This window comes from Helianthus annuus, chromosome 2 (genome assembly GCF_002127325.2).
Source record: "Helianthus annuus cultivar XRQ/B chromosome 2, HanXRQr2.0-SUNRISE, whole genome shotgun sequence".
Taxonomy (NCBI): Eukaryota; Viridiplantae; Streptophyta; class Magnoliopsida; order Asterales; family Asteraceae; genus Helianthus; species Helianthus annuus.
Genome location: NC_035434.2, coordinates 70,397,336 through 70,412,487, shown reverse-complemented (window position 1 = coordinate 70,412,487; position 15,152 = coordinate 70,397,336). Strand labels below are relative to the sequence as shown.

General features: G+C 36.9%; 1 protein-coding gene across 1 annotated transcript; it reads left to right on the top strand.

Moving 5' to 3' along the window:
* The first annotated feature begins 4,592 nt into the window (after positions 1–4,592).
* Positions 4,593–7,930, top strand: LOC110917621 (probable galacturonosyltransferase 11). Its single transcript, XM_022162117.2, has 2 exons — positions 4,593–5,110; positions 6,278–7,930. Exons 1-2 carry the CDS (start codon positions 4,931–4,933, stop codon positions 7,730–7,732), a joined length of 1,635 nt encoding a protein of 544 aa, XP_022017809.1. The 5' UTR covers positions 4,593–4,930; the 3' UTR covers positions 7,733–7,930.
* Positions 7,931–15,152: the final 7,222 nt, after the last annotated feature.

Genomic DNA, 15,152 nt, shown 5'->3' with positions numbered 1-15,152 from the left:
CCGATTTCACCTATAAAAGGAGGCCTTAGCCTCCGTTCAAATCGTTCATTTTCTATCTCTCTCAGCCTCTATTATGGCTAAAAGTAGCTCGATATTATACCCCCTAAAACACGAAGCCCTGCCTTGTTGTAAGTATTTTAACCCCGATCACTAATTCGTTACCCTACCCGATTGATCTAGGGCCCCGTAACGCATGTCAAGGCTCTGCCTGACTCAGTTTGTTGGGGTTCTATCTTGTGTTGTATGGCTAATGTGATTTGGGTTATCTTACTAACACGTGTGCATTGTGTTTTTTTTAATAGAAAATAATCAGGAAAAGCAACAGGAAGCTATAAAACTACTTAAGTCTACAAAGTGAGTCATTCTCTTTTTCTACCAAACTGTGTTACAAAATCTCAAATATTTTGAAGTATACTTACAGTGATTAAGTCTTCGTATTCTACAATTGCTGTCGGTATTATGGGGTTTTGTATACATTACTTGATAAGCGTCACCATTGGATAACGGCTAGCCAATGTGTGATATGACCATAGTCACAGATCCGGTCGAGTGACAAGTACTGAATTAGTAATTGGTTAGATATAAACATTGTAATCGCTCTCAATACTGTAAAGTTATAAAATCTTATTTTAATTAAACTAGGATGCACTCGCCAATATTTCTTGCTGATAATATCTTTTTAAAACGCGTTTCAGGTAACTTAATGTGAAGCTAAAAGAAGCCAACTATGGAGCACTGAAGGCTTACAGAAAGTGGCTATAAAAGTTACCTAAATAAAAGGAGATTATGTTTTATATAATTAGGGTTTATCCCTATAAATGTATTATGAAGGAAACTTGGTTTTTATCCCATTTGTTTATTATAAAAAGTTGGTGTTTTGAAACTCTGAAATTTATTTCCTAACTACGATCCTGATGTCTCATTTCTGCTGCTAAATTAATAAACACTGATACCACTTGACTGGTTCGCGGCTCCCGCTCCCGCTCCCGGGGTAGGGGTCAGGAGCTGCGACACAACCCCTAATGCTCCAAGGTCGACAATGGCGCCACCAACAGCAACACCACCGCCATTTATGGTTCCACGATTGTGAGGGTTTTTCAACCCAAAATAGTCCCACGTCAAGCTCGACAAAGTCACTGACGGCAATGCCACCGCCCACGGAGAGATACATGATGCCATCGGGGGTTAATTCTAGAAAGAGAATGAAGAAAGTAGAAAGAAGGTATCATATAAGTTAGAGAGGGAGAGAGAGAGAATGTGGGGGGGGGGGGTATTTAAATATAAAGGTTGGATACAACCCACACAACTATGGATACAACAATCACATGCACACAACACCAACAAAGCATGATGTACAACCCCTAATGCATCAAAATCTTACTAATTAACATATATATATATATATATATATAAGATTTATAGCTATATTAATAAGAAACAACTTCCAGAGGTTATCGACCTGCAAAAGGTGACAATGTATAAAAGTTATCAACATGATAAATGTAAAATGTTGGAAAAGGTACAAAGTGTTCTTATCTCTCTCCATATGATGCAACTCTCAAGGTATATTTTAGTGCTCAATTTTCACTACACATCCGGGGCTCAAAGATATTTTAGGATTCTCGGGGAAGGCGATGCATACAACCGGCCCTTCTTTTACTAGTGTTGTGATCAGGATATGCGACTTAGGTGCAATGTTTTAAAAACCGGTTTAAACCGGCCGGTTGAACCGGTTAAACCGAATGCCGGATGCTTGGCCAGCACGAATCATATCGGTAAACTAAGGAAACGGCAAAGAAGTTGTATTGCAAGTAAATTGAGTTATACCGGTATACTGGTACCGGTTCATACCAGGTCAAATGTCAAAATCCTGAACTTTTAATTTTTAGGTGCATAAAAAAGGTGACTATTTACCTTCTTAGTTAAAGTGTAAAATTTAGCGTCCACAATTGACAATCCACATCGATCAAACTTCTTCCTAACTCAAAGATAGAAAATCATTGGGTTTTTCAAATTAAGTTCTTCAACCGATCATTCAGGTTTACCTTCATTTGAATTTTGTTCAGTCTTTTATGTTGTTAATTGTTATAATGTTTGCTAATTGCTATATAACTAGGTGTATTCCTTATCTCGCGCTGCGCGAGGGACATGGGTTTAGACGATTTAGTGCGTTAAGGTTATGCATTATGGCAGCCTTAGTGTTATCTCAGACCAAGTTGCTGAAAGGTTTACAAAAAGTAACTTTCTATATCACTTTTTCCTTCACCAACAGTGGCGATGCTTGAGATTTCCGACCGGGGGGTCGAAAACGTACACACCCAAAAATTTCTATAAAACGGGGGTCGAAAACGTATATACCCAAAAATTTCTATATGAAAACTACATACTCTCCAATATTGAGCGAAAAGTTCGGAGGGTCGGCCGCCCCCTCCCGCCCCCACTATCCTACGCCCTTGTTCACCAATGGCACTAACATAGATGATAGAAGGCTGCTCCGAAACGCACCACATTTACTCATGACATTGCTTGTAAACACATAAACCAACATATTAAAAGATGAGGCATCCAACATAATACTGTTTATGATCGACATCAAAAGGATGATCTCTTCTTTGAGCCAAAACTTGAATACCTACTCTTTTTTTAATTGACCCGAACCCGTTTCAGCCCGAACCAAAACAACCCTTTTTTTTAATTGACACGTTTCGACCCAAACCCGTTTCGACCTGAACCCGTTTTGACCCATGACCCGACCCGTTTTACAGGTCTAGACCCACCCTGCCCATGCATTAAGCCGTCGGTCCAAACGAAAATAGCTTACCTGCAGCTACATGATCATAATCCAAGATGTGCAAAATGCCGTTTGGTTATCGGCTATTAAAGTGCATGTGAAGCATTGTTTTGTGATGTTCAAAGGCTCAGATCCAAATGCTCAGAAACTACATCTCGTTGTGGCTGCAAATAAACCCATCATTTGAAAGGAAGCCAACAAAGGCTTTGCAAACACGCAACATGCACCATAGATCAAGCAACCAACGGGAAAAAAAACGTTCAAATCCTTCTCATATTAATAGATAGGGTAATTGCCATGCCAAACAACGATCTGACCAATTTTTTGGGTATCATCATCGCCTAGCCAACCATGGGGTAATGACATAACCCACATACTTTGGTTTTCAAGGTATAAGCTCAAAAATGTTAACTCATTGTGGCTGCAGTGAACATGATTGCCAGACCAAAACAATGAGTTTACCAATTATTTAAGCCAATGGTCCCATAAGTTCAACATTTGATGCTCAGACTACACAGATACATCATCACAGGTGTTATAACATTGTTGTTGACTGAACAACATGATCTTCCAATTGTGATAACGGCTCAGATGAGTCAACGCCCAGCATCACAGCCTCAAAACATTAAACATCACAAACGAATTGAGGCAGAAAATAAATTCAAAAACGTCTCCGATGAGCCACAAAGATATGAAGCATTGGCTGCTCATCATCATCATCATCGACCAAACCAGATACTGATTAAACCATCAAACAAATAACAGAGACCAAATGAAAAAGCCCCAAATAAAATTAGGGCTTAAACAACCAAGAAGTCAGATTGCATCATAAATAATGGAAAGCCATATTTTTTATATAAGGATGAAAAGGCCAAACGTAAAGCCGCTGTCACCATCCATGGCCCGCCACCATCGCCACCGAGAACCGTCGTATCAGAACCCTAAAGGGTTCGATGAGCAAAACGGTACGGCAAACAGGATGGCACCAAACGGAGGCGGCAACGGATCTAGACGACAGAGCATAGCTATCGTCCGCGTTGACCGAGGCGCACACAGCGAAGCAAAACGAAGAAGATACCATAGATCGAGATACAATACAATCGTCACCGGCGGGGAAGCCGTCGACCAGTCTCCGCATCCGATCTCTCTTCTCTCCGTCGGCGAGCATCTCTCTCTTTTTCTGTCCGATCGCTCTCTCCCTGTTCGCCGCCGACGAGCGTCTCTCTCCTCTGTCACACACTTTATCCAGTCTCCCTCCCCCTGTCTTTCTATTATCCCTGACGTGGTTTTAATTATAAAAACCGTAAATACTAAAGTAAAGGTTACTGTTCAATCCATTCGATTTTTAATATATAGAAGAATGGGTATTTAATCATGAACTTTTGGATTATTTTTTGATTATGGATTAACTTTTGGAATATTTTTTTATTATGGAATGATGTAGTTTTGGATTATTTTATGAGTTGAAATTATATTTTATAGATTTTTAGAGTTAATCAGTCAATACGGTTGAACCGCCTAATACAATCCGGTTTAACCAGTTTAACCGTACGATTAAAATACCGGTTTTTTAAACATTGATTAGGTGAGTGGTTCTTAATGTACGTCATGATTTTTAGGCTTGAACCGACAAGAATTAGCGTAATTAATCTCTAAGATTACTATTAGTTGATACTAACACAATTAAAAAATCTATTTTTTTTCTCTAGAGTTTATACATTAAGAATCAAATTTACATTGTGTAAACAAGGATTTAAGGCACATGTTACACCATGTGTGGACCTTTATTTTCCCCCAAATCACCTCCTTTCAATTTCATCATCTTAACTAACAAAAACGAAAACAACCCACCCACACACACACTCTGTCACCTCTCGTCACATTCATCTTCCTTTCCTCTAAGCCGACACTTTCACACACATTTCCCCTTTCAATCTAACAAATACCCAAATAGATACACGCTCTATTCAACTCCAAACACTCATATACCACCAATTTCATCCAAATTACAGTAATTAACTGTTCTGATCACTTATTCCTTGATGGGTTTCTCTAAAGATTGAAACTTAATCATGGGTTTATCGAATTTGATCCATTTTGATCACTGATTTGGTGGCGGCTTCGATTCTTGATCAAAACATGCGCCGGCGGGCTGCCGATTACCGGCGGCGGGTTAGGAGGAGGCTGTCAATTTGGATCTGGGTGTTTCTTGTTTTGTTTTCTGTTGCTGGGTGTGTTTTAATTTTTGTTCAACATAACTTTCAAGATCAAGATCATAGTCAAATCCAAAATCAAGATCAAGATCGGCAGACACTGTTGGTAAGATTTTACAGCTGACCTAGATCCTGTTTTATGCTTATTTTAAGTAGTTATTATTTATTGGGTTTGTCTTTAAATCGGTAAATTTAATTGTTTGCTATTTTTTTTTCTGGTCAATTTTAAATATTGTTTTAGGCATCTAACCGACACATTTGTTATACGTTATTTAGTTGTGAAGTATATAATATAAGTTGATATAATCATTCATTTTAGGTGTGAAGTTTAAATTTTAGTTTGATGTTTAAGAGCAATCATGTTGTTTGGTAGAACAAATATTGTCGAACTCGCGATATGTGGTGATTCTTAAGCATAACAATGAAATATGTACGCTAATGATGCAAAATTGCGGTGTGTTTGTGTATGCATGACACGAATCATGGTCGTTTCAATAGGTTACCTTGTTTGTGACACTGATTCATCGAACATTTTCAAGGGATTTTGATTGATGACATTGTTTGTGAAAGAGATTTACCGAACATTTTCAAAGCCTGACACATGTTATGAAAATGTTGTGTGTGCCCCCCAACGATGATAGGTGACATTGTTTGTTGAATGTTGATTGTTACCAAAACTATTGACTTTTTTGCTTATAGATTATTTCAAATCTTGTGTTCCGTATGCGGAAATGCACCAAACTTGAAGTAGAAGGTTGTTTATGCTTGATTTATACTGTTTGCTTTTGGTGGGGCTCTTTGGTCTTTATTCTTTTAGGAATTCTCCTTTTGCTTTTGGTTCTATAATAATTAGGGACTATCACTTCAATTGTCAATACTTAATCTTGTCATTGCAAAACGGATTTAATATGTTTAAGCGCGATTAATTTTCTATACCTTTTAACTACAAAGATCTTAACGTTTACGTAAGCCAATTTGTTCAACAACAAATTGATTTTGTAAGTCTTTTTCTTCTTCATATTGGGCTTTGACTTTTTAATAAATTTTTGTGTTGACCTTAACCTTGACCTTGAATTATATAAGTTTGTAGTTGGTAAAAGTGACTCTGATCTTGTCATATTATACTAAATTGCTTTAGTAAATGAAGTTATTTTGTTATTTATATAATAATTCAACATATTTATTATTTTAAACTCAAAAGTTTTTATAATAGAAGTGTTTTTGGGTCAACCCAACCCAACCTGACTTGTTAGCATCATTCTACGGTTTTCAGGATCGGAATGTTAGAAACATACAAGTTACTCACAACAAGCTGAATCTAACAAAGGAGATAGGTAGTGCAAATTCATATGCCCGACAACTACTAGAGCAAATGACACTTGCAAAAGCTTACGTAGTCGTTGCAAAAGAACACAATAACCTCCATCTTGCATGGCAGTTAAGTTCAAAAATAAGAAACTGCCAATCTTTGCTTTCAAAGGCCGCCATGCGAGCGGACCCCATCACGCAAGAAGAAGCCGAACCCCTAATTATTAGCTTATCATCTCTTATTCTTAAGTCACAAGACGCTCATTATGATCTTGCAACCACGATGATGACCATGAAATCTCACATTCAAGCGTTGGAAGCTCGTGCAAATGCAGCAACGGTTCAAAGTGCGTATTTTGGGAATTTAGCGGCCGAATCACTTCCCAAGAATCTTCATTGTGTTAACGTTAAACTTTTGGCGGATTGGATTACGAACACGAGGATTAAAGAGCTTGCCGATGAGAATAACAACTCTCCAAGGTTGTTAGACAATAATCTTTACCATTTCTGCTTGTTTTCGGATAATTTGGTGGCGGTATCCGCTGTGGTCAACTCTACCGTATCAAACGCGGACCATCCAAAACAACTCATGTTTCACATCGTTACAAATGACGCCAACTATGCAGCCATGCAAGCATGGTTTGTTACTAACGACTTCAAAGGGTCGATGATCGAAATCCAAAAGGTTGAAGATTTCACTTGGCTGAATGCTTCTTACTCACCTGCGGTCAAAAAATCTAAAAAAGTCGACTTTTTCGGATACCCTTTGGAAGAGTCTCAAGATTCGGAAACCGACCCGCGATTCTTAAACCAAAAGTACGAATCTTTATTGAACCATCTTCGGTTTTACATACCTGAAATCTATCCCCACCTTGAAAAAGTCGTATTTCTCGACGATGACGTCATTGTTCAGAAAGACCTAACCCCATTATTCTCTTTGGATCTACATGGGAACGTAAACGGTGCAGTCGAAACATGCCTTGAAGTGCATCACCGCTTGTATAAATATCTCAACTTTTCAAACCCGGTTTTAAGCTCCAAGATCGACCCACAGGGTTGCGGGTGGGCGTTCGGGCTAAACGTCTTCGATTTGGTGGCTTGGCGGAACGCTAATGTGACGGGCATGTATCATTACTGGGAAGAACAGAATGCCGACGGAAACTTATGGAAGTTAGGTACTTTGCCAGCTGGACTTTTAGCCTTTTATGGACGGACCGAGCCGCTAGACCGAAGATGGCACGTGTTGGGACTCGGGTTCGATGTTAATATTGATAGCAGGATGATAGAGAGTGCAGCTGTGGTTCATTTTAATGGGAACATGAAGCCATGGTTAAAGATTGGGTTTGGGAGGTATAAGCCTTTATGGCAAAGGTATGTTAACAGAAATCATCCTTATATTCTTGCGTGTGCTACAGGTTAAGAGGTCATTGTTAGTGTAAATGCAGAAATAGAAAATTTTGTTTTGGTGTTATTTTTTATGGTATTATTTATAAGTTACATACATTTGTTTTGATTTTGTTAATTATATTGCAATGGAGGAGTGATTTTTGTAGACAATTCAAAGAAATGTAATTTGATTTCCCCCCCTTTGGAAATTTGAAGCAAGTTTTGGGAACAAGCTAAAGCTCTTGATTGTTCATGGGTTATGTTTCTTTGTTTTTGTTGGTTATTGATGTAACTATGTTGTTTGTGGTAGCCATAGAAAATTTTATAGTAGCTCCCCTTATAAGGGTGTGTCTAAATTCATCCCCTCTTTTTACTTGATACACCCCCTTTATGAGAGAAAATGTTACGGGCTATACACGTAAGTACATGAGAGGAGGGATGTATCTAGTAAATAGGGATGCATTATGGGAATGTTGAAGCTAGTAGTAACTGTCTATAATGTTGCACTAAAATCACCCATACCTTTAAATTTAATAACAACTGCGTTTTAAATAAAATTTATAACAAGTTACTATTGCGTATATTTTGGCTCAAGTTACTATTGCGTATATTTTGGCTTTATTTAAAAGTAGGTGTAGCCTATGGCATTATAGTCTAGTGGCATATTGGGGTGAGATAAGGTTTTGGGACCATTAGGTCCTGGGTTCGATTCTCAAAAAGGGGGGTTTTCCTAGATTTATTGGGTTTCCTCCTGAATTGGTGTATAGGCATTATAGCCTAGTGGAGATGGATATGATCGGGTGGTTCTGCTGGTGGTACGATGATACTCCAGTGGTCCGTCGATGATCCTAATTTGCCGTTCAAAAAAAAAAAAGTAGGTGTACACAAGTTAGAGAAAATCAAATTATATGAAATTAAATGGGTTAAAGACGTACAGATGAGGTGAAATTAAAACTTAGAAATAAAAGTCATTGTTCACAACGACCTACAGAGCGAGAAATTGGTCGGTGTCACTTCAGTTCATTATGTTACCGGTATGATGCGTGTCGGATTATCTTATTCTCTAAAATTTAGAAAATAATTTAAAGAGACCATCCAATATACCACTTCATCCCATCCTCTATAATAAAAAAAAAATATTTTATAGAAAATGAAAGCAAACCTCTATATTTAGAGCATTCGCATTCCATCCTCCATCTTTAAATTTTAAAAAAATCTTCTAAAAACACACTACATCCAATCTTCTATTTCTCTCCCCTAAACCTAAATTTTAAAAAGTTGTTATACTAACTTTTCATATATAAAAAACTACTATTTGAGAGAAATAATTGAAAAATAAGAAGTGTGTTACCTTTCATTTATCAACCACACACACACACATATATATATATATATATATATATATATATATATATATATATATATATATATATATAATGGAAGTATCTATAGAAAACCCACTTTAATTTAGAAAACCCGGGAAACTCAAAGCTTCCGATGTTTTTTTTTCTTGAAAAAATTTACACATGTTATATACATGTTTTTAAGGGTTTTGGGCAAAAAAAAATCAAAAAAGCGCCGAGTAAATATTTTAAAAAAAATAAACAAGTTTTGGTGTAACACATGTTACAAATATGTCAGATGATTATAACATGTGTTACACCAAAACTTGTTTATTTTTTTTTTAAATATCTACTCGGCGCTTTTTTGTTTTTTTTTTTTTTGCCCAAAACCCTTAGAAACATGTATATAACATGTGTAAATTTTTTCAAGAAAAAAAAAAACATCGGGAGCTTTGAGTTTCCCGGGTTTTCTAAATTAAAGTGGGTTTTCTATACATCCTTCCCCTATATATATATATATATATATATATATATATATATATATATATATATATATATAGGGGACCGCTAAAATGAGAACCACTTCCAGTTGTAAGAACCATAGGAACCACTTTCTAGCCTTTAGATCAACTTGATGGATGGATGAGATTAAAAGTAACAAAAACTAATATTAAATAAAATTTGTCTTATTATGTCTTTTATATTTTAATCAAAAAGGGTAGTATAGTAAAATTACACTATTTTGTCTTTATATATATATTATATTTAATTGTCTTTTTGTTTTATTCATTAATTACTTTATATTAAAAAAATCAGAATTTTATGTTAAACAAAAATTTCAAAATTCAGATTTGTCTAACAAAAATTTATTAAAATCATTTTTTTAATTCAGATTTTGTGATAATTTTTTATTAAAAGAATATTTTTATTACAATCTCTTTTTAAATTAACATTTTTTTAACAAACCGAATTTTTTTGCGCGCCGGTTTTTGGCGTCCCGTATTACCGTGACGTTTTTTACGCGCAGGTTTTCCCAACGCGCCGGTTTTTGGCGTCCCGAATATTTTTGCGCGCCGGTTTTTGGCTTCGTTTTTTCAACGCGTCGTTTTTTTCAACGCGCCGTTTTTTTACGTTAACGTTATTTACGTTTTACGTGCCGGTTTTTTACGTTAACGTTTTTTTATGTTTTACGCACCGGTTTTTTACGTTAACGTTTTTTTACGTTTTACACGCCGGTTTTCTACGTTAACATTTTTTACGTTTTTACGTTTTACGCGCCGGTTTTTAAATGACATTTACTTAAAACTTTTTACGTTTTACTAAAAAAACTTTATGTTTTACGTTTTATCTAAAACTTTTTACGTTTTACGAAAAACTTTTTACGTTTTACGAAAAAAAATTACGTTTTACGTAAAACTTTTTACGTTTTACGTAAAACGTAAAACTTTTTACGTTTTACGTTTACGTAAAACTTTTTTACGTTTTACGTAAACCTTTCTACGTTTTACTAAAAAAAAACTTTATGTTTTACGTTTTATGAAAAAAAATTACGTTTTACGAAAACTTTTTACGTTTTACGTTTTACGTAAAACTTTTTACGGTTTACGGTTTACGTAAAACTTTTTACGTCTTACGAAAAAAATTTTACTTTTTACGTTTTATGTAAAACGTAAAACGTTAACGCTTTACGTTTTACGTAAAACGTAAAACGTTTTACGTTTTGCGTTTTACGTTTTGCGTTTTACGTAAGACTTTTTACGATTTACGTAAAACGTTTTACGTAAAACTTTTTACGCTTCACGTTTTTACGTTTTACGTAAAAAAGTTTACGGGTTATTTTTTTTACAGATTTTTTTTACGCAAAAACGAACTCACCCAGAAATCGCAAACTCGGGGGGTGTCTCAGATATATTGTTATCATCATCGACGCCTCAAAAAAAAATATAGAAACCCAACAAACATAAAAAACAAAGGGTATCTCGGAAAAAATAAACGGGGTTTGGCTCAGATTATCCGATAATCAAAGAGGCTGCAAAAAGTGGGGTTGCAGGATCAAAAACCCTACCCTCCGCCGTCCTTGCCGCGCCATCGTCATCAAAAACTACGTTTTTTTTTTTTTTTTTTTGCATCATCGCCACCCAAAAATCGATCGTATCAAAACTCACAGATTCAAATTTACATCAAATCACCAACAGATCAATACCAAACAGATCTAAAACCAACAGATCAATACCAAAACATATCTAAACCAAACAGATCAATACCAACATATCAAAGCCCACATATCCACTGATGAAACATAGTTCACTGATCAAAACAAAAATCACCAGAAAATCAAAAAATCATTGATCAAAAAACAACAAGAACAAACCCATAGAGTTCATCAGACAAAAAACTAGAAACCCCCTCAAACAAGAATGAAACCCCCATCAAACAAAATAAAGAAACCCTATCAAAAATCAAGAAACCCCAAACTCAAACCTGGATCCGGGGGACCTCCGCCGCTCACGGCGGCGCTGCCTTCATCCACCGCCACCGCCTTCATCCACCGCCACCAACCACAAATCCAACACCACCAAACACTAGTCTCAAAGGGGGCGGCAGAGAGGAAAAAGAGGCAGAAGATGCCGCCGGAGAGACGCCGCCACCAACCCCCAAAATGTTATAAACAACTCAAACCTGGATCCGGGTTATGGTGGTGTTCTGGTTGAGGATCGGGGATGCGGCGGAGGTAAAGGCGGTGGTTCGATGGAACACCGACTCGGATCTTGAAAAACAATGGAACTCGAACCACTGACGCCGTTCTCCGCCGCCGGCGACGGCGGATAGGAACTGGGATGAAGGGGGGGTTTCTTTATGAGAGAGAATCGGAGGGGAGAGGGGAGAGGGCACCACCAGTGAGTTTAAAATGAAGAGAGAGTTATAGAGGAGAGAGGGGAGAGGGCACCACCATAGTTTGATTTTGAATCCGATTTAAACGAGGGTGTTAAGTAGTGTTCATCCATTGAAAGAAGATGATATATAGATCTGAGATTTTTAGAGGAGAGAGGAGAGAGGGTTTACAAAATGTCAGTGAGGTTTAATGAAGAGAGAGATGAATGATTTGATATTTAGGGTAAAAGACCAAAATACCCCTTTTGTTGGCTGAATATGATTGGTGGAGAGTGGTTCTCGCAGTTCTTACAACTGGGGGTGGTTCTTATTTTAGCGGCTCCCTATATATATATATATATATATATATATATATATATACAGTGATGTAGTCAAAATGTAAATGAAAACATAACAACTTAGGAGGGAATATATCTGTATTTATAACACTCCCCCTCATATATATATTACTACGTATTATTTATTATACACAGTTAATAACATACTTCAGGATGATATTAAATAGATACTTCAGGACCTATATAATAAACTAATACTACTGGATCGGTTGTACTGCCTCATTAAAAACCTTACTAAGAAAACCTATTGGGACAAAACTTAGTTAAGGAAAAAGAGTACAGTGTATACAACAAACATCTTTCAATCTACGGAGACCGATCTTGTGTGATAGTTGCTCGAAATTGTTTCTTGGTAAAGATTTTGTGAATAGGTCAGCTAAATTTTCACTTGACTTTATTTGGCAAACATCAATTTCCCCTTCTTTCTGCAAGTCATATGTTGAGAAGAATTTTGGTGAAATGTGCTTTGTTCGAACACCCTTGATGTAACCTTCTTTGATCTGAGCTATGCAAGCAGCATTGTCTTCATAAATAATTGTCGGCTCATTCTTGATCTGTTCTAATCCACATGTTTCTTGTATGTGAGTAATCATTGATCTCAACCACACGCATTCTCGACCAGCTTCATATAGTACAATTAGTTCGGCATGATTTGATGACGTTGCTGTAAGTGTCTGCTTAGTAGACTTCCAAGAAATTGCTATGCCACCATATGTGAATACATAACCTGTTTGAGATTTTGCTTTATGTGGATCTGATAGATATCCAGCATCAGCATACCCAACAAGCTGGGAGTTTTGATCTTTCTGGGAGAAAAGACCTAAGTCTCGTGTCCCGCAAATATATCGGAATATGTGTTTTATTCCATTCCAGTGTCTACGTGTTAGGTTTGAACTGTATCTGCTAGTACATGTACCGAGAATGCAATATCAGGTCTCGTGTTATTTGCAAGATACATAAGAGCACCTATCGCACTTAAGTACGGTACTTCTGGACCAAGTACTTCTTCGCCTTCTTCTTGAGGGCGGTAAGGATCCTTTTGAGGATCTAGCGGTCGGACAACCATGGGTATGCTAAACGGATGAGCTTTGTCCCTATTAAAACGTACTAACATCTTTTGGATATAGTTTGACTGATGTATGAATGTACCGTTGCACAAATGCTCGAACTGCAGGCCGAGACATAATTTTGTTGTGCCAAGGTCTTTCATCTCGAATTCTCTCTTTAATATATTAGCAGTTTTTTCTATCTCTTCAGGAGCTCCAATGATGTTTATATCATCCACGTAGACTGCTATTATAGTGAATTTTGAGAGTGATCTTTTTATAAAAACACATGGACTGATTACATCAGACTTGTATCTTTCTTTTTCAAGATATTCACTGAGCCGATTGTACCACATACGACCAGATTGTTTAAGACCATATAAAGATCTTTTTAGCTTTCTAACACACATGTCTCGAGGTATTGATTTTAATTCTTCGGGCATTTTTAATCTTGTAGGGATTTTCATGTAGATTTCATTTTCTAGTGTCTCGTACAAGTATGCAGTGACGACATCCATAAGTCTCATTTGAAGTCCTTCTGAGATTGCAAGGCCAATTAGAAATCTGGGGGTTATCGCATCCACTACAGGGGAATACGTTTCCTCATAATCAACTCCTGGGATTTGGGAAAACCCTTGTGCTACAAGACGTACCTTGTATCGTACAATCTCATTCCTTTCATTTCTTTTTATAGCAAACACCCATTTATAACCTACGGGTTTGACGTCTATGGGTGTTCGGACTACAGGTCCGAAAACATTTCGCTTTTCAAGCGACTCTAACTCAGCCTTTATGGCCTCTTGCCATTTTGGCCAATCAACTCTGTGCATGCACTCTTCTAGAGTTTTAGGTAATCATTTTCATTGATTACATCTGTTGCTATATCATATGCGAACATATCATTAACACGTGTTTCATTTCGGTTCCATATTGTACAATTTTGTACATAATTGATAGAGATCTCGTTTTCGTTTGGTACCAGTGAGTCTTTTGGATTTTCATTTTCCTCTTGAATTATATTTGTCTCTTCTGGGACATTTACCTCTTCTAGGGTTTCATTTACTAAATTTTCACCAACTGATTTATTCTGCTCTTTTCACTTACGTGGGTTTTTATCTTTGGAACCTATTGGTCTCCCACGTTTTCTTTGTATGGTAATTGCTTCTGGGATTACTTCAATTTGAGCAGGTGCATTTGATGCTGGTATATGTGACTTTGTCACCCTATTTGTGTCTGTGATTGCATCTGGTAATTCATTTGCGATTCTTTGCAAATGTATAATCTTTTGGACCTTTAGATTCACAATGACCACTTCGGGGGTCGAGATTCGATAATGATGATGCATTCCATGTTAACTCTTGTGTTACCAGTCTTTCTTTAGTCTTATCTCCCCCTAAGACTGGGAATACTGTCTCATTAAACTGACAGTCAGCAAAGCGTGCTGTAAACATGTTACCCGTTAATGGTTCTAAATATTTAATAAGACGGGGAGTTAAAACCGATGTAAATGCCTAGTCTTCTTTGTGGTCCCATAATGGCACGTTGTGGTGGCGATATCGGTACATATACCGCACAACCAAATATTTTGAAGTGGGACAGATTTGGTTCTCTTTCGGAGACCAGTTGTAATGGAGAGTATTCATGATCGGCAGCTGGTCTTAATCGGATTAGTGCAGCAGCATGTAGAATAGCATGTCCCCATGCAGAAGATGGCAATTTGCATCTCATCAGGAGAGGTCTAGCGATTATTTGTAATCGTTTAATTAATGATTCAGCTAAACCATTTTGTGTATGAACATGAGCTACTGGATGTTCAACCTTTATCCCAATCGATA